The 23,755-nt window shown below is 41.1% G+C and overlaps 1 protein-coding gene across 2 annotated transcripts in view; it reads left to right on the top strand.

Moving 5' to 3' along the window:
- ITGB3BP (integrin subunit beta 3 binding protein) overlaps positions 1-23,755 on the top strand; it is a 70,661-nt gene that overhangs the window by 32,987 nt on the left and 13,919 nt on the right. The window contains exons 8-9 of one of the 2 annotated variants that reach the window (XM_060231937.1): positions 9,510-9,563; positions 10,689-10,901. In XM_060231937.1, the coding sequence (XP_060087920.1) occupies positions 9,510-9,562 (53 nt within the window). In that variant the 3' untranslated portion in view covers position 9,563; positions 10,689-10,901. Of the gene's footprint in view, positions 1-9,509; positions 9,564-10,688; positions 10,902-23,755 lie in introns of those variants that run through there. The other variant, XM_060231939.1, reaches the window with a different exon arrangement.

Raw genomic sequence — 23,755 nt, 5'->3', positions numbered from 1 at the left:
AGTACCCATAGGATAGTGATTGCACATATTGTCCTGTGCCTATAGGACTGTACACATGTAGTTCACTTTTCAGTGTTCAGCCTAATGTATAGTACATAAAGAGGCCCCAGTGAGCAAGGTATGGTAACCACTGTACATAAATAAACTTCACAGAGCTGAATGTGTATTTCTCCCAAATAATCCATATCCTCCTCAGTATTTTAAATGCTTCCTGTATTGTGCTTCAGCATTTACTATCTATCTGTTCTAAAAGTCCAGTTCATTGTTACAGAATTGTATTTCAGGATTAAGAATGAATGTTGTGCTTGCTGGACTCAAGAGGACTTATGTAATGCTACCCTCTGCCATGACCTTCCCTTCAGTGGAGTGCCTGCAAGGACTTAGACCAGGAAGGGAGGGGGTTGCACCACCTTGTTCCTTTGCTTTTCCATAGGTTTTCCTTCTCTTGCCCATTGCCTGAGCAGGAATACTTCAACCTCAGTAGCCTGCTTCAGGTCCTCTTTAAATAAGCTACCCTTCCAGTTCCATTCCTTGGCTTGCTCCTCCCCTCTCCCCTACCAGAAGTGTCCTGAAGCCCAATTTTAGCTGCAGCTACCTCCTAAGTTGCTTCCTTCCCGTAGGCAGGACTTGATGATGTGAATAGCTCCACCTGGCTGCCAAACTCTGTTTCTGAGCCTGTTTGGGGTGCATCCTTGACCTGGCTGCTGCAGCTGCCAGTTGTGCTTGGCTTGTCTTAAGCAAGTTGTGTTGCCCCTGCAAGTCCATGATGGGTCATGTTGCTCAACAACTTACAAAAGCATAACAAGAGAAGAACCTGCAATGAATCATGGGTTAGAAAAATACCATTTCCCCCGTCACTACTATTATTGGTTGAAGTCAGATTTTTATGCAAACTTGGGAATTTTCCTGGGTTTGCAGAATCCTAAATCATGGCTGTGGCTGGACCCATTGTGTAAATTTGCTTGTCCCTATATCCTTGGCTGTTAGATACAGAGATATAAACGCTTGTGTATGACTCTATTCTGTGTTTATAATTTTCATTTATAACTGTGAACCCATCTTTCAACAAAAGTTCGCAGACTGGCTTACAATAAAATACAACATAATAAACAAAAATAATGCAATGTTTTTATTTTTTTCATTTTTTATTTTTTTATTGTGTAAACAAGCATTCCAAATTTTTTGGGTAGAGAAATGTTCTCTTTACAGACAAGTAGGCCATGTGTGTGTTGCTTTCTCTCCTATTTCATTCTGCATCACATTTACCTGATTCTCTGTTGACACAATGTGCTCTCACAGGGGTTGTTTTGATATCTATCAGCAATTTAGAATTTGAATAAGAATATTCTGTTGTTAAATTAAAGTAACCTTGTGCTATCCTGCACAGTAGCTACAAGAGAAAATATCTACTAAGATATCCATAACCAAAATCAAGTTTGGCTGCCTCATCTTGGTCACATATAGTTATTGTAGTGGTATGTTTGGAACATCCGTCAAATCTGATACAATCCCCTGAATCCATAGAGTATAAAAACAGAACAGAGAACTGAGTTCAAGATCTGTCCTAATTTGACAGTATTGATTGTTAGTGTTATCATTTTTTTGAAATATATACACTACTATCTGAGTTAAAGCCAGAGCACATGCACTGCGATCTCAAGGTCTAATTTTGGGAATGCTATCTTTGTAATTAATTCAGAAACAAAGTATGGACTTCTTTGTGCTCCAGAATTAAAAAAAGGTAGTCCCCTGTGCAAGCACCAGTCGTTTCCGACTCTGGGATGATGTCGCATTGTGACGTTTTCACGGCAGACTTTTTTACGAGGTGGTTTGCCATTGCCTTCCCTAGTCATCTACACTTCCCCCCAGCAAGGTGGGTACTCATTTTACTGATCTCAGAAGGATGGAAGGCTGAGTCAACCTTGAGCTGGCTACCTGAACCCAGCCACTGCTGGGATCAAACTCAGGTCGTGAACAGAGCTTCGACTGCAGTACTGCAGCTTTACCACTCTGTGCCACGAGGCTTCCTATCCAGAATAAAAATAGATTAAACATGCAGGATTATAATGTTCTCTTCAGAATTCAATGCTGAAGAGCTTGCCGATTAAGAAAGGTTGCTAGAACTGAAAAGGATTCTGATGCCCAATATAGGTCAATACAATGAATTTTTTTTAAAAAAAAATTAACACTGGTGTAATAAAGACAGATGCATTGTGCTGTCCTCATGGTGAATATGTCAACTTTAAAAGCATAAAGGATGGGGGGAGAAAGCAAGTATTGCATTTTTGCTTTTTAGTTTTGAATGTGGTTTTTCATGATTATTTTTAATTAGTTACGCTCAAGACTGAAAACCTATGATTATTATTTGGCTTGATACAGATGGAATGTCACATTATCATCACATGGTGAGGCATGAAATTTATTTACTTTACATAAACAGCCTCTACTTAAAACAACTTAATTCAGACATTCCTTTGTCAATGGGCAGCATTATGGAGATCTTAGTATATCATTTTGCATTAGCAGCATAAAAAATAGCACCATTGTTTGTCCATGACTAGCATTTACAGTAAACAAAATGTTTTTTTGAAGAGAGTATAAGCAAATGTTACAGCAGCTGCCAGGAGATGAAATCAAGTCATTTTGCTGCCGTCCAAAACATGCTTTATGTATGTGTAGGCTGCACTCTGCATATTTCAAAGGGGAAGTTTAATAGTTTTAGCATTTTGGAGGAGTAAATACAAACAAAATGAACCTTTATCCTGCTGACTCTTAGACAATAGTTCAATGCCGGAGAAAAGACACTGCTTTGTGCCAGATTTACAAGTGGGTTTCTACCCAGTAAAGTATTCATGGTCTGCAAGGCAAAGCACCAAAAGTTAGCACACTTTTTAAAAATCTACATTTGTCCAGGAAATCTACATTTGTCCTTTTATTGTATGCACATGGCAAAATACATACATACATAAATGGTGTAGATGAAGGGTAGGTAACTTCAGCAATCTAGGAACCACTATATTGATTTTAAAATTTTTGTGGATACTCCTCACCTCATCTGCCATACAACATCCAGCACCTTTCAAAAAGTGTAGCAAGTTGAGCATACTCCAAAGAGTCGTCCATCCTCTAGTGTCCTCAAAAGAATACAGTGAGAACCACATCAGCTATACTTTAACATCTTAAAGTAAAATGTTTATTATTGTTTATTATTGTTAATCATCATTAACATCATGGACCATTTTGTACATTGCAACACTATTACATATGCAGAAAAACCCTCTTGAATAATTCCGTGTCCTGTAGTTGGGAAAACCAGGTGTGTGGGAGCCTTCCTGACCTCTTCAGGCAGGCCATTCTGTAAGGTGAGAGCCACAACAGAGAAAGCACAAGTACAGGCAGTTGTTGATTTTGCCCTTTTGCTGGTGACAAGCAAGTATCGGAGCACATAAAAGCAGACATGCCATTGGAAGGAAAAATTACAGAACTGTGACTGACTTATTTCAGCCATATCATGCAGAAGAACTCACTAGAAAAAGCAATTATGCTTTAATTGGTTAGCAGCAAAAGGACACCAGGACACCATAAACCTGGTGGCTAGTCGACACCAGCCTGCCCATGGAACAGCTCACAGAAATAGTCCAAGATAGGAAAATGTGGCGAGAGCTGGCCCATAGAATCGCCAAGAGTCAAACATGACTGAATGGTGATAGCTGTTACCTTAAATTGAGCCCAGTAACTGATGGGAGCCAGTGAAGAGTAACATGAGTGCTTCACCCAGCTCCCAGTAATAGCCAAGCTGTGAAATTCTGCACCTGCTGGAGTTTCCAAACTTTTTTTGATGGGAAAACAATGTACAGTGCACTACAGTAGTCTAGTCTTGTTGTTAATTTGATGTGGATCCAGGTGGCCAGGTCAGTCATATCAAGGTAAGGGGCCATCTTTTAGCTAGGCTGTGTTGGAAGAAGGCCTTTTTTGCAGCTTCGTTAACTTGCTTCTCATTCTCATATAACCCCAAAGCTTTTAACTGAGTCAGCAAGGGTCAGCTGAACGCCATCAAATACAGGCAGCCATGGCCAGCTCACCCACTAGGCAAACTAGACATTTACCTAGGATGCCGGCAGGGCAGGGGCGTCAAAATAGGCCACTGCCCTGCCCCCTAGGCAAATCCCTAGTTGACTGCCTGCTTCCCCTCCCTCCCTCCCACCCAATTTTTAATGCTTGGGGGACCAGCATCGAAGTGCCGGCTCCCAGGACTCTTTCAAGGCACCCCCTCCCCTGGCAATCAGCCGATCAGCAGGAAAAGCCGCGGGGAGGCTGGCGTCTCCTATGCCAGCCTTCTGGTGCTCTGGGGATGTTTGTTGCTGGGGCGACAGCTGTGGGAAAAACCAGCAAGCCGCTAAAAAAGTGGCTGCTGCCGCTGCTTCCTCCCCACTTCCTCTACAGATTGTGTGGGAGGGAAGTGGGGAGCTCTCAGTGGTGGCCACTTTTTTAGCGGCTTGCTGGTTTTTCCCATGGTCACTGTCCCAGCGATGAACGTCCCGAGAGCACCGGAAGGCCGGCATAGGAGATGCCAGCCTCCCTGCGGCTTTTCCCGCTGATCGACTGATTGGCGGGGGACGGGGTGCCTTGAAAGAGCCCTGGGAGCCGGTGGTTCGCTGCCAGTCCCCCGGGCGTTAAAATTGGGAGGGAGGAGGAGGTGCCACGGGGGGAGGCAACTGTCATAGAGGCTGCCGGGGTGCCATATGCCCTCGGGCCAAGCCTGCAGGCAGCACAATGTCCTTCAAGATTTCTGCTTTCCCAACCAGCATTACTTATATCTTTTCAGGGTTTAGTTTCAATTCAATTAGTTTCAATTCAGGACCTCTACAGCATCACCATGAGATTTAGATAAGGATATACATATTGATGACAATCAAAACCAGAACTATGAATGATTTGTCCTGAGGACTTCACATAGAGTTTGAAAAGCATGAGGGATAGAATCACACCTTGTAGAACACCAAAAGGTAGATCCCTCCCTGATGACAACTGGTTTTCAATAGCAATCCCTTGAGTCTGATCCATGAGAAAGACTTGCAAGAAACTTCCATATTGGATGACAACTTCTAACCACAAAGGCCTGGAAAGATGTTCAGAGCTTCTAATAGAAATAGATTAGCATCATGCAAACCTGAGCTCCTGGTATTCTATTGAAAAACAGTTATTGTGTAGAGTAGCCTCTTTGGTGAAATCCTTTGCATCAGAAAACAGTGGAAACTAATTCAGTTTTGTACCTAAATTAACTACAGTGTATTAGTACTGTACCTCCTTGGAGTCATTAGCCAATGAAAGCTATGGCTGAACTACTGAAGCATGAAAGCTAGTGCTCTGAGGTGATCTGGAAGTTAGGTGTCTGAAGGGGTGGCAACTGTGCAAGATTGTGCCCTTTTAAAGAGGAGAAAATTGATTCAATAATCTCAAGATATTAAGTTGCTGATTCCATTTCTAGAAAACAAAGAGGCTCTGTTTCTATGTTAGCTAGATAAGCACAAGGTGCTCATCCTCTGTCGTTGCAAAGACTTCATAGATTCTCCTCCTTCTATGGATTACTCTTATAGACCCCCAAGGACCCCAAACTTTACTTTGAGCAACAGTGTACAAGGTACAAGACTATCCTTCCATTTCTAGCATCTAAAAAGGCTAAAAAGCATCTTCACCAAGCCAGTTTAAGCAACCTTAAAACAAAGTGGGCTAAGAATAAGGCTCATTGTGGTGGAAAATACAATGGGCTCTAGAAAGGGGCTCTGGGTGAGTGCCCCCCCTTACAGTCTTCCCACCCACTCACCCAAGTGAAGGCACTCTCTCCCCCCAATCTTAGTGTCTTCCCACCCACCCAAGGTGGCCTTTTTCTATAGGGGAATTGATCTGACTTCAGCTTTCCTTCTCCTCTCCCCTCCCTGCAGCCTCTACTAGGAAAAGTACAGTCTTTCTCCACAGTGTGGACCAAAGCAGCTCACATAATTCTCCTCTCCCTCTTTTGATCTGCACAACAAACCTGTGAGGTAGGTTAAGCTGAAAGTCTGTGAGTAGGCTGAAATCACAGCGTGGACCAAAGCAGGAGGGAAGCAACCTCAGCAGGGTATTGTGTTTAGCTGAGGCCTCTCCCGTTCCCAAACTCTGCCCTCCTCAAAATCTCGATGAATTTTCCACCAATTTGGAAATGGCAACCTTAATCAAGAATAGGCCCAATGAGTCCTCTCTCAAAGGCCAAAAATAGGCTTAGAAAGGGCCTCCTCCCCATGCTTTTTAGTGAGAGAACCAAGGTTGGTTGCATTTTACTTAGAAGCAAACTTGGTTGCCTATCAACAGGTACTGCCTAGCAGTTTCCCCAGTGACCCAATCCTGGGGCCAGCAGTGGGTGTGAGAAAGGAGTTGATCCAGCCAGTGGCATGCAAGTTGTCTTGATTGGCGGTTTACAAGCCAATGGCTGATGTGGTATGCACCACAGCCAATGGGAGAACTGGAAAATGCCAGGATGTTAGGGGTGTGTGTGTGTGTATGATTGTTTCTTAACTTTCTTTTATGGTATTAGTGCTCTTCATAGTGCAACCCTGAGAGAGTGGTTAAGTGTGCAGACTCTTATCTGGGAAAACCGGGTTTGATTCCCCACTCCTCCACTTGCACCTGCTGGAATGGCCTTGGGTCAGCCATAGCTATCACAGGAAGTTGTCCTTGAAAGGGCAGCTGCTGTGAGAGCCCTCTCAGCCCCACCCACCTCACAGGGTGTCTGTTGTGGGGGAGGAAGATAAAGGAGATTGTGAGCCGCTCTGAGATTCGGAGTAGAGGGCGGGATATAAATCCAGTATCATCATCTTCTAAGATCGAACCCTATTAAATACATTTAAGCAAAATTCTGAATAGACCTATTTATTTCCCTTTGAGGCTGGTCAATAGGGGTGTGCAATTTTTTTTTAAATCTACATTTTTCAGTTCAGGTCTATTGGACATGGGGGCGGGGGGGGGATCCAGTATCTCCGAAAAATCCTGGATCCCAATACTGCCATGTATTCAGATCCATAGTTTTTCAGAAATCCTGAATATTCCCAAATTCAGAAATGCCAAATAAAATGGCTTCTCCTGCAGCACAGTTTAAACCACGCTGCTGCAGAGGCTGGCCTCAGAATCAGTGTGTGGCAGGAAGGTCTCTCCCTGCCGCACACAGATCCTGACTGGACTGCCCTCTCCTGCCACCCAGTTTAGGCAGTACAGAACTGTACAAGCAGGGAGCTCTCAACTCCCCCCCCCCCGTTTTTCCCAGGTAAACCTGAATACATTAGGGAAGCCAAAATGTACCTTATCAGTATTTTCTGGGTATATTTTCAGCTCAGGTAGACACAGCTGCAATCCCCTGCTTGCCAATCTTGCAGTTATTTTATGAGATACAAGTTTTTGGTTGTGTTGATTTTTGTAAAGTTTTTTTCTTCAGGTGATTTTAATCTGTCTAGTTGAGAAATGCTACTTAATAAGGGGAAATGATCTGTGCTAAGTTATTCTTTTGACCCATAAATAGTGCATGATTAAGTATACTGGAAAAAAATGAAAGACTGCTTTGTTTCTCAAAAAAATTCGTGGCAACACATGGCACAGCTATAATTAGGGCGTGAATTTTAAAAACCAGATTTCAGTGCAGGTAGCACCAGAGACTGATGGATGATAGATATTTGGGAGGCAAGCTCCAAACTTCTATGGTGATTTAGTATCCTATCCTATGTAGATGAAATATTAAGCTATTATAGTTTGTGGCAGACATACAAATGCATACAAACCTTACAACCTTCAGGCATATACATAACCACCCATACACGCACAATAGGCCTGTCACAGTGCATTCTTTATATAAGGATCTACCCTGCAACATTCATTCATAGTCTTTGATATATTTGTTTTACACATGATTTTTCTTTACCAAAAATATGCTTTAGAAAATCTGGCATTAGACTATCAAGCTAAATGAAAACTTAACCTATTCATTATATCATTGCTATATATAGTAGTTCCTATGTGACTATAGATATTTCTAAAAACCTGTTTCTTCTTTGGGACCTGCAATAGTTATTTTAATTTTTTAAAGGAGCATCGGTTTGGACTCATTTAATAGCAATTATATTTTAAGAGGCATAAATAACCTGCAATCCAGACATTACAAATATCCAGGTGCTCTGTATGTGCTGATGACAACAAAATTGAAAAGAAAGGCTGTAATAATTCTGACTGGTTTTCTCTGCAGAAGATATTGATTATTTGTGTGTGGTGAGAGATTTGGAAAATTCAATTAAAGGAGTTGTGCAAAGGTTTCATAAATTTTCCTTGTACAGCGTGTACACAGACACTGTTGCGTATTAAATCAATGCAACACTTCACAATATATTTTCTTTGAAACATAAAAATAAATAACATTTAAACAGTTCTGCTTACTACAGAAACAAGTTTTATTTTCTGTGAAGCATTTAGTCATGTGCTATCACTGACTCATACACATTTGCCAGCTGTAACAAATTTTATAGACATTTTCTCCAGAGACATAGCTCATGTACTATGAATTTTTAAATGAGCAAATGGTGAAGAGGGGATGTCAGCAATATAAAAATTGATCAGTTAAAAGATAAAAGCATAAGTAAAGAGATTTGTATGGTAGTCTTAATAGGTTTTATTAAATAAAAATACTATAAAAGGACAGTAATGAATAGACTGAAGGTTTTAACTGTGCTTGAGGTAGAGAAAAATTATCCTGGCACGTTTAGGAGATTGGTTTCATATTACCAAGCAGGTGGACATTTCCCCCCCGTCTCATTCTCCAGTGTAATTCAGTGTTTTAAGGCATTCAAACTTGTGTGTGTACAGAGTAAACTTTCGACTGGATCATGACCTCTGATTGTGCTATTGGGAGGACACGAGGAGACTCTCCCACCCCACTCTTATTCTTTACACAAGTCTTGGCAGCTCTTAGATTGCTGGCTAGGACCTGGCAACCCTTTAGACAGCAGTTGATGCCATTCAATTCTGAGCCAGTAAGATACAGTTGGTAGAGAACCCAGTTTCAAATCCCTGCAGAGATTTGAAGCTGTCTGTCTAGCATTGGGCAAGTGTTTACCTCTCTGCTTAGGTGATCCTAATTGCTTTTTGGAGGAAGTGTGTGATACAACTGCAACACAGAGAGGTATGGGATGCAGCACAAGAACAATGCAGTGGAAATGATAAATTGGTGAACATTTGTCCATCCTCCATATATGTGCTAGCTTTTGCTTCTTTCATGGAAGAGAATGGTGAGGGGCAAATTCTGCTTCCCAAAACACACCAGCATTGTTTCTGAAGGTTTCCAACCTTTAGGAGTGGTTTTTCAAAGTGCTTAGGGGAGTACAGTGGGAAAGGAGAGGCAGAAAGGGTCCCTTTCTCTGTGATGCTTATGATCCAGCTTCATTTTCACTGTTTTCCTTGTTAAGTGTAAACAAATGTGAATATTTCTTTGACAGGATGTCATCGGCATGTTAACAGCTTCGAATTCTTTAAATCCCTCATTGAATAAGGTGAGGAAGTATTTGTATTTTAATGGAGAGGTACATACCCTGTATTTTAAAAGTGATACTAGAAATTTAGCATACTGGAAACTCTAGAGAGTATTTGAGTATTAACAGCAACTTCATCATTTGTTGTATTTCTTGTAGTCATAAAGATAACTTATAGTTTTCACTCATTCACTTTATTTTTGTAGAAGGCACTCTAACAAAAAAGCACTCAAAATTAATAATAATTAATATTTTATCTTCATGCTGATACAGCTTGATCCCCAAGACTGACACAGAGTCAAACTGTCTCTAATGTAATAGTTTCCAAAAGGAATTAATGTATCCATGCATAAACTTACATGTCAAGATAATTCTGTACGTGTCCTGTACCAATGAATCTTTGTAAGAAATTTATGCATTCATCTATACACATAAGTATTTGTCGGAAATGTTAACACATGAAATATTTGTTTGAGAAAGCAAAGTCCACAAGTAGCCAAGTTTAATATGGTCAGAGACCCATCCAAAAAAGAAAAAATAAATAAATAACAAGTGGCATTAAAAACCCCAAGGTATACATTTCAGCCTGGGCACACAATAAAATATTATACATTTCAATTTTCATTTCTAATTATAAAGCCAAGTAAATTGAAATATTTCATAGACATTTAAATATTAAATCAGTTAGTGATGGGATGGGGTGGGAAGAGAAATAGAAGGGGAAGGCACTGATAAGGCAAGGGAAAGAAAAAGTAAGGTGTATCAGGGAAGGGAAGGGTGTATCAGACAGGTGGGGAAAAGCAAAGGCACCCAGGGGAAGAAATGAGGGGGAGGGATAAAGTGGTTGAAAGGAGGGAGCAGGAGGGCTGCAAGGACCAGTAGAGAAACACAGTGATGAAGGGGAAGAAGGGGAAGTCCACAAGTATTTCAGTTACTTTTTTGCAGCAAGGGGAATTCTAGCCACCTTGAGAACCACAAAGGATCAAAACCTTTATAAACACATTGGCTTCAGTGGCTTTAGAATGATGTAACCTGGATAGCAGTGTTTAAAACAGAATTACCTGCAATCACAATTAAATTGTCCTGTTCAAAGCAACTGTTACTTTTGTACTGCTGCAAAATCATTCTCTTTTTTAATTAACATAGGTACTGAATTGTCGACTAAGATAAGAAAATACTCACAAATTGCAGTTTTCTCTTGGACTACTAAGGCTGTCAAAGTCCTTCACCCTTCTCTCAAAGCATGTAGATTGTACCAATGATGATTGATTAGTATTGCACCTTCTTCCAAGGCCTGCCTGTTTCTTTTCTTTTTTTTTAATTAACCAATTTATTGAGAAATAAATAAGTTACAGAAAAGTGTGAAATAGAATATCAATACTTACATACACACATAAGGCTGCCTAAACATAGCACAAATGATAATGGTATACAGTATGATTGTAGAGCTGTTTAATAAATAAGGTAAGCATTCAGCTTCAAGATTCAATAGAGAACTCATCTGTAGAGGTATGCTGTCAAATACAAAACAATTTGTAATAACTCAATATTAAGCTACTTAACACAAAATTAAACACGAGATGTAATCTTCATGGGTCAAAATAGGAGCAGCACAAGTGGGCCTGAATTTCCAATTTAAGAAAGGTTCCTATTTATGTAATATTTTTTTCCTGCTACCAAGATGCAATGTAGAGCCAAGAGAGCCCACCACTATATCTAAAAGGAAGAACTCCCATAATTTAGAAGCCCAGGACCTAATGGAAGGAGGATCTACTGATTTCCATTTCAGTGCTATGTCATGCTTCACTGCCGTGAACATAAGGAGATAAATTCATGTTGTGGAGTTGAAATGTTATAGTCATCCCAAATGTTTAATGAAATTAATTGAAGTGAGAGCAGAAGAATCAGACCAGTTAGTTGTTTAATACATAATAAGACACTACTCCAAAATTCTGCAATGGCTGAGCGGAGCCACCAACTATGCAGGTAAGAACCAACTGCATCACAGCCTTTCCAACAAGCTGAGGAATAATTTTGGAACATATGAGACAAACGGACAGGGGTTAAGTACCAACGAGAAGCCACTTTATACTCTTGACGAATAATATTCAGAGACTTGGAAGTAGGAGGGGAGCTCCACACTTGAGCCCATCGATTATCTGTGAGGACACATCCTAAGTCATTCTGCCAGGCTAACTTACAGGGTGATTGAGATGGGTCACCATGCTTTAGAAGGAGTAAATACTCAAAATTAAACTAACCAGGACATCATCCAATTTCAACATGCATTCAAAGTCAGTTAATTTAGCTCTGAGGGGTGGATGAAAGGGATGAGATTCAATAAAACTATGAATATGCAAATATTCAAACCAAGGTAAAACTAAATTGTGCTTATGTTCCAGGTCACATTTTGGCATTACATGGCCTTTAGACACCACATCAATGATGCGCATTAACTGTGCTTTTTTCCAAATGATAAAGGAAGAGGCATGCATTGCTGGAGGGAAATCTGGATGGTTTGTGAATTTGGTCACTAATGAGATGGGAGGGGCTAGGAAGAAAGAAGTCCTGTTCCAAACTTTATAGATGGCCTTCAGGAATGGATTAGGTGTGGATAGAAGGAGCTAGGATTTACTGTGCCAAATAGATTCATAAAAGGAAGAAGTTATAATAATTTCTTCCAGTGCTTTCCATTCTGCCAAATAAGCAGGCCTATAAATCTTAAATCAAGCCAGACAGAACTATAGCTTCATAGTAGCAATGAATATCAAACACTGCCAATCCTCCTAAGTGAATTGATTGATGAATAACATTGACTGGTACAACTTTGAATAATATGATTTAAATATAGATAACGTTTACCTTGCCAAATAAAAGCATTAATGTGTCTCTGCTATTTTTGTAAGAGTGAAAAAGGGATGTCTATGGGAAGTGCTCGAAAATAAAATAACATCTTAGGTAATAAAATCATTTTCACCAGCTGTACTCTTTCTAACAAGGATAAGAATTTAGATGAGCAATGAGTAAACAGACTCTTAATAGTCTCAGAGAGTGTAAAATGATTAAAGTGCAAGAGATCAGACAAAGAAGAAGGAATATTAACACCTAGATACCTCCATTTAGAAGATGTCCAAGAGTACCAATAGATAGAACGGATGTGTCTTTCAGTGCCTGGGTGAAGACTAATGAGATACAGGAGAGATTTGGAAGCATTTACTTTATGGCCTGATACTTCACTAAATTGCTTAGTATGGAGTTCCAGCTGAGGGAGAGAGGTGCTAGAGTCAGAAATGAATACAACGAAATAATCAGCAAACAAACTTTTTAAAATTCTATTAGTACTCACCAAAATTCCTGTATTCAAAACATTATTACGGATTGAAATGGCCAAAGGCTGTACTGCAAGGGCAAAGAGAAGGGGAGACAAGGAGCACCCTTGCCTCGTGCCTCTTGTTAAGGGAATCACTTATGAATTAAGTTAATTAATGCATAAAATAGCCTGAGGAGAATTATAAAGGGCTTCTATTTTATGTCTAAACTTTGAGCCAAAGTTCATTTCACTCAAGAGGGTTTGCATATATAAAGGTTCAACCATGTCAAAGGCCTTTTCTAGATCTAACACTAGCAAGTAAGTATCAGAAACATGAATACAGCAAAACAAGATTACATTGATTAATTTTCTAATATTATCTGTGATGTCCCTATTTGGGATAAAACCCGTTTGCTCTAAGTATATTCACTTATGATCTTATTCAGTCGTTGAGTCAGAACAGAGGTGAATAATTTATAGTCGTAATTCATTAATGAGATTGGGTGATCAAGATTTGGGATTAGAAGGATCCCTATCAGGTTTAGAAAAAACCACTACTTTAGCAGTCAACCAAGAGGGTGGAGGGGAATCCAAGTCTAATATGTGATTGAAGAGGACTAACAAGTAGGGAGAAAGTACATCACACAGCTTTATAATATTCAGGAATGAAGCCATCAAGGCCTGGAGCCTTATTAAGTTTCAGGGATTTAATAACAAGTTCTAGTTCCTGTTCATCAATTGGTCTATCCAAAAAGGATTGGTGGGATTCTGATAACATTTTCAGTGCTGGGACCAATTTAAGGAAAGCAGAAATAGAGTTTATAGGGGAGTTAGTAGAATAGTACAACTTTGAATAATATGATTTAAATATAGATAAAATAGAGGAAGAAGAGGTGTGTACTTTGCCTGAAAGATCCTTAAGGACTTTGACCCCATAATTCATCGCTCTTTTCTCAACCTTCCAAGCTCACAAACGGGAAGATCTGGGGCCTTTATACCACCAAGCTTGTTTTAAATAAAGATTTTGTTTAACCTTAGAGATTTCCATAGCTTCCAGTTTTTTGCGTTCAATCAAGAGTTTTTTATAAATCTTTTTAGAATAATTTTTTTAATGCTTATCTTCCAGGGCTTCAATATGATCTAATATATCTGTTCGTATTTTAGCCCGCTGTTTGCGATGAGCTGAAGCAATGGAGATAGAATAACCTCTGAGGACTGCTTTATAAGTATCCCAAACAAGTGGGAGACTGACCTCTTCAGTGAGGTTTTGTTGAAATAATTCGGTAATATGCCGTTCCAGTTATTAATAATTCTTTCATCTTGCAGTAACAAATTGTCAAATCTCAAAGTATAACTTTTATCTTTGTGCTCGTTACTCCTAAAACACACATAATACAGCAGCATGTCAGACCAACATTTAGGGTCAATAGTAGCTGAGCTCAACTGATTAACTAAGGAGCTGGAAAGAAAAACATAATCTATTCTAGTGTAAGTTTGAAACTGACTTGAGAAATAAGTGAAGTTGCGCTGCTGAGCATGTAGACACCACCATGAATCATTAAGGTCAAAGTTCTGCAAAAGTTTATGTAACCAGTATAATTAGGGCTGTTTGTAGAGGAATGTCATTTTTTAACTAACTTATAAAACTTAGACCTCCTGTCTAGGTTCAGGTCTATTAAATAGTTAAAGTCTGCTCCCAAAATTATAGACCCTTTTTGGAAATCATGTAATTTAGTAAGAGTATTCTGAATAAAGACAAGTTGCCCATAATTAAGTGCATAAGCTGATGCTAAAGTGACTGCAGTGCCATTTAAATAACCATTTAAAAATATAAATCTGCCATGTGGGTCTTTTTCAATCTCTTGACAGGTAAAATGGACTGACTTTGATACAAGAATAGCAACACCTCTAGCATGAGAAGAACATAAAAGCAGAAAGGAAAGCATTTTGACTTAACAAGAAAGTTGATACCATTTTTAAGATGCATCTCTTGGAGGAGGACCACATCAGCTTTCTTAAATATGTATGAATACACTTGGATTTAATGATGTTATTTAATCCACGACAATTTAATGAAACAATGTTAAAATTCATTTAATAATATAAAGTACAGTGCAATGTGCAAAAAAGGGGGAGAGGCCCAACTGCCTGCAAAGAACACTTAAAAACAGCAAATAAATACCAAGTAGCAGCGTTATTTCATAGCGAATGATGCTGGACATTTTTTTTAGTAAGTTTAAAAAAACAACCTCAGAAGAATACATCTTATTTAAAACTAACGAATTTAATTTAAAATGTGATTTAATATTATTGATTACATACCAACAAAAATGTATTAAAAATAAAAATTTAGTTAAGCAGGTCACATTATAGTTATAAATTAATTCAACCTTTTAAAAACCTTTAAAACATGTACCCACAACATATAATCTAACATTGTTGAACAGGTGTGGTATAAAGACAGCAGATAAAATCCAAAATCCTGGACAGGGATTGCATACCAACAAGAATTCATTAGTGGCAAAAATATAGCTAAGCAAAGCAATTTTTGATCAGCCGACATTAAGCAGGTGTAATAAATACGCAGCAGATAAAATTCAAAATCATGAAGAGATTTCATGCCAATAAGAATACATCAAAAATAAAAATTTAGCTAAGCAAATCACACTAATATAATAAATTAATTTAAACCTTTTAAAAACTTTTAAAACATAAAAGCAGCAACATTTGATCTAATAATACTAAGTAGATGCAGTGAATAGACACTTGTTCCCCATGATAAGATCAACAAACAAATATTTAAAAAATGCTTTCAGCAGGACTTGCTAATTACTGCAGGTAACAACCAGCTATAGATGCAATATAAGGCATTAACATCCTACAAAAATATACACAGTGTATGGTAGGCAAAGACAACCTGTAAACAAATATGGTTAGAATGCCTCCCTAACCCCCAACACCCAACTGCAAAACAACTGCCTTAACCGAAAAACATTAGAATAAAGTGCCTTGAAAGGGCAAATGCAATAAAAGAACTGTGAAATTTTACCCTTCCCCCTACCAAAATACCCAAAGGAAAAACCAAAGAAAAGGGGGGGGGATCCCAGCCGGGGTTGTGTCTGAGTGGCCACTATGCCACATCCACCCAACAGCAAAGGGACTAAAGAACCTAGATGCCCCTGAACCCTCTCCACCAACCACCCCTCTAAACCAAAGCACTAGAGGAAATGGTCAAAATCAATATAAAAAATATTTAAAAACACACAAATGTTAAAGCTTGAAAAACCTGCAAAATGTATTGTAGCTTATAGGACAGAATATTAACAATCACTTGAGGCATCCAAAACCAGGTGCTTGCTATTTTTCTGAGGGGAAGCGTTATCCCATTTACTTTTGTTAGAGTATTTTCCAAGATCCATAGGTACTTCTAAATCCAAAGATTTAAGGAGAGAGAGGCCAGCTTCAATGTTCAATCCTGGGGAGGAACAATGGCTCAGTGGTAGAGCATCTGCTTGGTAAGCAGAAGGCCCCAGGTTCAATCCCTGGCATCTCCAACTAAAAAGGGTCCAGGCAAATAGGTGTGAAAAACCTCAGCTTGAGACCCTGGAGGGCCGCTGCCAATCTGTAGACAATACAGACTTTGATGGACCGAGGGTCTGCTTCAGTATAAGGCAGCTTCATATGTACATAGGTACTTCATTATATTCTCAATTGTCCATGTTTTGCCTCTATTGCGAACTATAAGCTTCCCCAATGGAGACCATTTATAACGAATCTCCTCCTCTGCCAGTTGATGAGCAATGGGTTTCAATTGTCTCCTAATTTGCAGAGTTTCGGCTGTCAAATCCAGAAAGAGTTGAATAATTCAGTCATTAAAGGGGAGTCCCCCCTTTTCTCTGGAAATGGAAAGAAGCTTGGTTTTTAGAGAAGCCGTCCATAAGGTCAAACACTGTGTCTCTAGGACCTTGTGACCGGGAAGGGGAATAAATGCCCACTCTGTAAGCACGTTGTATGGTGGTGGTGGGGATTGATCTTGCAAATGAAGTACACCCAGCAGCCCGGACTCTAAAAAAGTTATTAAAGGGATATTCCCTTCCTCTTGCTCATTAAGTTCACAGCATTTCACATTGCGTTCACAAACCTTATTTTCCAAGGTGAATATCCATTCGGTTGACCACTTGTCTTTTCCCCCCACTTGTTTTTAAGACCTTCTAGATTTGCCAGGCTATTTTGCATGGCTGTTTCTGCCGTCTGAGAGACATCATTCAGGGATGATTGCATAACTTCTATCTGCTCAGCTATGGGTCTCAAAATCTCTTGAATATCCTCCAAAATACCACTTCTAAATGATCAGAGAGTGGCTTGAAATTCTTGTGAGGTGAGGAAATCGGCATTAGGAAGGGGCAGTGATGAGGCGGTGGCCATATTAGAGTTCGCTGATTTTGCAGGAGACGAAGGCCCTGCTGAGGAGATTGGTTGAAGATACGCCCGAAGCAAAGCAGATTCAGGTTTGTTTTTTGTTTTGTTTTGTACTCGAGTACCTTCCCCCATTATTTGGCCACCAAATGAGAAGGGAGCACTAACTGGAGAAGATCCTGATGCTGGGAAAGACAGAAGGTAAAAGAAGAAGACGGCAAAAGATGAGATGGCTGGACAGTGTTACTGATGTAATTAACACGAATTTGAGCAGACTTCAGAGGATGGTGGAAGCCAGGAGAGCCTGGCGTGACTTTGTCCATGGGGTCACAAAGAGTCAAACTCGACTGTGAGACTGAACAACACCTTCCCCATACTCATGGTATACTGAGGGATTAAAAATTGGCATTTGTGCAGCTATTTGGGGGTGAACAGGAAGGGAGCTCAGCCCTCGCACGTCCAACTCTATAAGAGTCCACACCCTGCCCCTCCTGCCTGTTTCCTGCCTAATCCATGGGTTGAATGTAATGAAATGTTGTCTAGGCACATACAATATAGGCAGAACTAGTTTGCATAAAGTCTTACTCTTCCTTCTACTATTTGGGGGAGGGAGTAGCAAAGATAGTGTGTCCTTTGGATACTCATAAATCCTTAAACTTCTAGCCTCTACTCCAGTATTACATCTAATGTAATGACCTAGAAGAGTGGCTAGAATGTGATGGGCATCATGATCAGGTTCCCCTGCCATTTTTAGACTTAGGGTAAATATTAGTAGGGTATATTCCAAGACAAACATGTCATATTGCTGCAGACAGTTATTCCACAGCATGATTTTAAATAGAACTTTATATTTTTGCAACATAATGAAGAAGTCTGAGTTCATTCCTAGTAGGGAAACATTAAGTTAGAACATAAGAGAAGCCATGTTGGATCAGGCCAATGACCCATCCAGTCCAACACTCAGTGGCCAAAACCCCCAGGTGGCTTTTATTTGAATTATTTGTGTTGTCATTGAAATAAGAAAATTAATAAAAATGTGTATTAAAAAAAGTTAATTGAGCCTGTCAAATATGTAAGCCAAGTACCCTCAAGTAAGGCCAGAAAATGTTTGTCATAAAAGTGACAAGTCCATCAAAATGTAAGGCTGAGTTCACAGGCTCTTTCAGCTTCTTATTACACTCTTTAGAAAATCTGCAGTTTTTACAGATGTAACAAGAACTTCATATTGTTCCTCTGGATTTGTAGCTAGTACCTAGAATTTCCAAATACCGTATTCTTGCAATATTGCATAGTGACTTTGGTTCCGAACATTGTCATTCTTGCTCTGAATTAACTGAACTAGTAGCTTTGAATATTCTTTGGTCTTCTTATCAAGTAGTGCTAAAACCAGAATCCCTGCTTGATCTCAGGTAAAGAAGCATAATAAATTGTTAATTGTGCAGTATTGATGCCATCGGTACAAACATCTGTTTGCAGTGCATAAAAAGAACTTGGTTCCATTGCATCAACTGTGTAACAACTACCATACTGGCAGCTCCACCAGAAATGCTGGAATTTAAAAGCCTGAGAAAACTTTGCCGTTTTGCATGTTACTGATACTGTTATTTTTCCTACTGCTTACAATACAAGCTAATACAATATTATTGCTAAGAGGTTGCTTTGTCTTCCTATATGTATAAGACATTGTGATACTTTGAAATATTTAGCAAATCAATTACATGTCCTTTTTTAACTTGATATTTATCTTTAAAAGCAGGATGTGTTTTCCAAATGGAGGCTTAATTAATTTGCTAATTAAATTATGTTGCATCCCATTATTAGGGGAAAATACTGATTTTTCCTTCAAATAAAGATTTGGTTGGTTATTTCAAATTAAATATAAAATGTAATTTATCTCTGATAGATGCCTTTTTGCTTTTGTTCCCCTGAACTACTTCCTCTTCTAAAACGTCTAAAACTAAGTTGTGCTTATGTGTGGAGTCCCCCCACCGCTGTGCTACATGCATACTGGCTGTTTGTGCTTGAATTCCTGATTCCTTTGGGGGGGTCATTTAGTGCACGGGTGTCAAACACCCAGCCCAGAAATAGCTAACCCAGGGCTTTGATCAGGCCCACAGAGCTCTTTTCTCTCCCCCCCCCCTTACCCTTTGAAGCTCAGAGGCTGTCTCTTTTGGTTCCCACACTCTTTGAAGCTCTGAGGCAGAGTCTCTTTCAGCCTGGGAGCTTCAAAGACTCTTTGAAGCTCCCAAACTGAGTCTCAGTTCCCTGCTCTTCCTGCCTTTCTTTGCTGGCTGTTGCAAGGAAAATGGATGGATTTTAAGATCCATTCCACGTTTTTCTTGCAGCTTTGTCTGTGATCTGCAATGGTTTCAAATGGAGTGGAGATGGTTACATTTTCAGTTTTCCTGTAGCCAGCTGAAACACATGTGTCCTGGAGTTGTGTCCTTGCAAACAAAAGTTTGATGCTTTCAGCCAGTTTATCTCTGTTGAATGGACCTAATCTAGTGGAAACCCACAGCCAATGGGGGATATTATACTGGAAAGCCATTGCCAACCTGACTAGACTTGGGAGTGGGGGAGAAGCTTACAATGCCATTTCATTGTTTTCACAGAGTCAGAGCCTTTGTGCTTTTTCTTGTTTTATTTTAAAAATCACACTGCCAAATTCCACTATTTCCCCACCTTTCCAACTTAAAATATTGGAAGAGTTTTGACCATGTTTGTATTTTAAGTTTTAAAATAATATCTTTAACTGTGTTTGTGTCCATTATAAAGTTTATATCTCTGCTACCTGGCATTATATTTTATGTCACACACAGCCTGGCCCCACAAAGTCCCATTTGTGTCAGATCCGACCTTCCTAACAAATGAGTTCGACACCCCTGATTTAGTGTATAAAAAGGTAGTCCCCTGTGCAAGCACCAGTCGTTTCTGACTCTGGGGTGACATTGCATCACAACGTTTTCACAGCAGATTTTTTTATGGGGTGGTTTGCCTTCCCCAGTCATCTGTATCCCTCCCCCCCCCCCCCGCAAGCTGGGTACTCATTTTACCGACCTTGGAAGGATGGAAGGCTGAGTCAACCTCAAGCCGGCTACCTGAACCCAGCTTCCGCCAGGATCAAACTCAGGTCGTGAGCAGACAGTTTGACTGCAGTACTGCAGCTTTACCACTCTGCACCATGGGGCTCCTAACAATTCAGTGTATACAACACAGTAAAATGCACATGTCAGAGAAGCAGGCTGAAGTCTCAAGACACAGTTAGTAGAAATTCTTTTACAGTACCATCTTCAGAGTTACACCCTCTCCAGTCCATTGCAGCTGATGGGCTTAGAAGAGTTTAACCCTTCTTGGGATGATACTTTTAGTACTGGTTGGTATTTCCTGCTTCACTGGCCATTGTAAAAACTTGAAATCAGCATAAAGTATCAGTCACAGAGAGTTCTGAGAGAGGGCAGAGAAGCTCTGAGATAAGCTGAGACAGCTGGGGAAGTTGCTGAGAATTTGTTAGTTTGTGTGACTGCTGAAAATTCTGAGTTTGTGGTTGCTTGGGAACTGCTGTTTGTTTGGTTGAGTGGGCTGACGGTGAAGGTGATTGAAGGTGATAATTGCTGATTGATTAGGAGTGGCTGTGTTCCCCACCCTCTTTGCATTTTAAACTGCGCCTTGCCAGAGGGGGCTCTGTAAGGACCAGGAACCCATATTCCTTCTGCTCCCAATAAGGTAAGCTGACCCTCCAGAAGGAGAGCCACATAAACAAACAGGATTTAAAAGGGGACTGTATATTTTTTTAAAAAGCTATCATGAAGGTAGAATGCCAGCAAGTGGCTGGGGGCTTTCCAGTGTTTTGCACTGAGTGTCACATGTATGACTATCTGCCCACAGAACGAGAGGGAACAGGGCACCGTGCTGAGGGTAAGGGGAATGTGCCCTCAGAAGGGACCTCTTCTTCAGTTGGTGAGCAGGTATGCTTTCATGCTAAGGAACCATCCCTGGGCAGGGAGGCGGGGGGGTCTTGGTAGTTGGTGATTCGATCCTTAGGCAAGTAGACAGCTGGGTGGTAAAACTGCATACTGACCGTATGGTGACTTGCCTGCCTGGTGCAAAGGTAGTGGACATTATGCGTGTAGTAGATAGGCTGATAGACAGTGCTGGGGAGGAGCCAGCGGTCATGGTGCATGTTGGCACCAACGATGTGGGGAAATGCAGTCGTGAGGTCCTGGAGGAAAAATTTAGGCTGCTAGGCGGGAGACTTAAGGCCAGGACCTCCAAGGTAGCCTTCTCAGAAGTGCTACCGGTTCCACATGCAGGGCAGGAGAGACAGGCACAAATTAGAAGTTTCAATGTGTGGATGAGACGATGGTGTAAGGAGGAAGGGTTTAAGTTTGTTAGGCACTGGGATGCTTACTGGAACAAGCGGGAGCTGTACAAAAGAGACGGTCTCCAGTTGTCCCCAGATGGAACCAGGCTGCTGGTGCTTAAAATCAAAAAGGTGGCAGAGCAGTTTTTAAACTAAATCTTGGGGGAAAGCCGATAGGAGATGAAATATCTCTGGTTTGGGAGGACTCATCTCAAAGAGATGATGGGTTAGCTGTTACTTTTCTACCGGGTAATGGATCAGAGTTGTCCACTGAGATGGTGACAAACAGTATGGACTGTCTGCTAAAGTCTCGAGGCAGCAGGAGGAAGGTTGCGGGCCTAGCTTGCCTGGGTAATTGTAGATGTTTGTATGCAAATACTAGAAGTGTTCAAAGTAAAATTGGTGAATTGGAATGTTTAGTGTTGGGAGAAAACATAGACATTGTGGGAATTTCAGAAACTTGGTGGAATGAGGAGAATCAGTGGGACACAGTGATTCCTGGATATACCGTATTTTTTGCACCATAAGGCGCTCCGGATGATAGGACGCACCTTCCTCCTGGGGGGCAATCCACTGCCTCTGCCTCCGATCCGGCGCTTCCCCTGCGCCCCCCTGCCTGGTTCCATCTTCTCCCAGCAAGCGCTGGGATCGCTCCACGTGGCCCCACCGCAAACCCAGTGCTTCGCGAGCGCCGGCTGCGGAGGGGGCAGCGTGCTTCCTCCTTGCCTGTTTGCCTGGCTCCACCTCTGATGCTTAAAGCAAGCGCTGGGATCGCTCCCTCCGCCCTCCGATCCCAGCGCTTGCTTTAAGCATCACAGCTGAAGCCATGCATACAGGCAAGGAGGAAGCACCCACCCCCTCCGCAAACCCAGCGCTTCGTGAGCGCCGGCTGTGGAGAGGGTAGCATGCTTCCTCCTTGTCTGTATGCCTGCCTCCACCTCTGATGCTTAAAGCAAGCGCTGGGATCGCTCCCTCCACCTTCTGATCTCAGCGCTTGCTTTATGCATCACAGCTGAAGCCAGGCACACAGGCAAGGAGGAAGCACCCGCCCCCTTCGCAAACCCAGCGCTTCGCGAGTGCCGGCTGTGGAGAGGGCAGCATGCTTCCTCATTGCCTGTGTGCCTGGCTTCAGCTGTGATGCTTAAAGCAAGCGCTGGGATCGGAGGGCGGAGGGAGCGATCCCAGCGCGTGCTTTAAGCATCAGAGGTGGAGCCAGGCACACAGGCAAGGAGGAAGCATGCTGCCCCCTTTGCAGCCGGCGCTCGTGAAGCGCTGGGTTTGCGGTAGGGCCATGTGGAGCGATCACAGCGCTTGCTGGGAGAAGATGGAGCCAGGCAGGGAGGCGCGGGGGAAGTGCCGGATCGGAGGAAGAGGCAGCAGATCGCCCGCCTCCCCAGGAAGGTACGTACCTTTGCTCCATAAGACGCACACACTCCCCCCCCACACACACTTTTTTTTGGGGGGGAAGTGCGTTTTATGGTCCGAAAAATACGGTAAATTATATCGGAAGGATAGGGAGGGAAGGGTTGGAGGTGAGGTGGCTCTGTATGTCAGAGAGAGTATACGGTCCAATAAGATTGAGGTCAGAGAATTAGATTCCCTTCTAGAAATGCTTTGGGTTGAAATAGAGGGCCAAAAAGGAAATTTAACTATGGGAGTTTGTTATTGCCCACCAAATCAAAAGATAGAGGATGATTATAATATGATGGAAGGATTAAAGATAGCGGCTAAACGTAAAAACTGTGTCATAATAGGTGATTTTAACTACCTGCAGATTGATTGGGTCAAAATGTGTTCTGGTCAAGAGAAAGATATTGAGTTTCTTGATGCTCTCAATGACTGTGCTATGGAGCAGATGGTCTCAGAACCTACCAAGGGTAGGGCAATCCTGGATTTGGTCCTAAGTAATGTCCAAGACATGGTGAGAGATGTAAAAGTGATTGCAGTGCTTGAGAGCAGTGACCATAACGTTGTTGATTTCACCATTTGTATAAATAGAGAGTTGCCCCAAAAGACCGGCACAACCACGTTTAACCTTAAAAGGGGTAAATTCTCTGAGATGAGGCATGTGAAGAGGAAACTGAAAGGAAAGGTAAACACAGTCAAAACTTTTGGGGAAGCTTGGAA

Source organism: Heteronotia binoei, chromosome 2 (assembly GCF_032191835.1).
Source record: "Heteronotia binoei isolate CCM8104 ecotype False Entrance Well chromosome 2, APGP_CSIRO_Hbin_v1, whole genome shotgun sequence".
NCBI lineage: Eukaryota > Metazoa > Chordata > Lepidosauria > Squamata > Gekkonidae > Heteronotia > Heteronotia binoei.
Note: the sequence above shows the minus strand (reverse complement) of the source record. Positions and strands in the feature narration are given on the sequence as shown.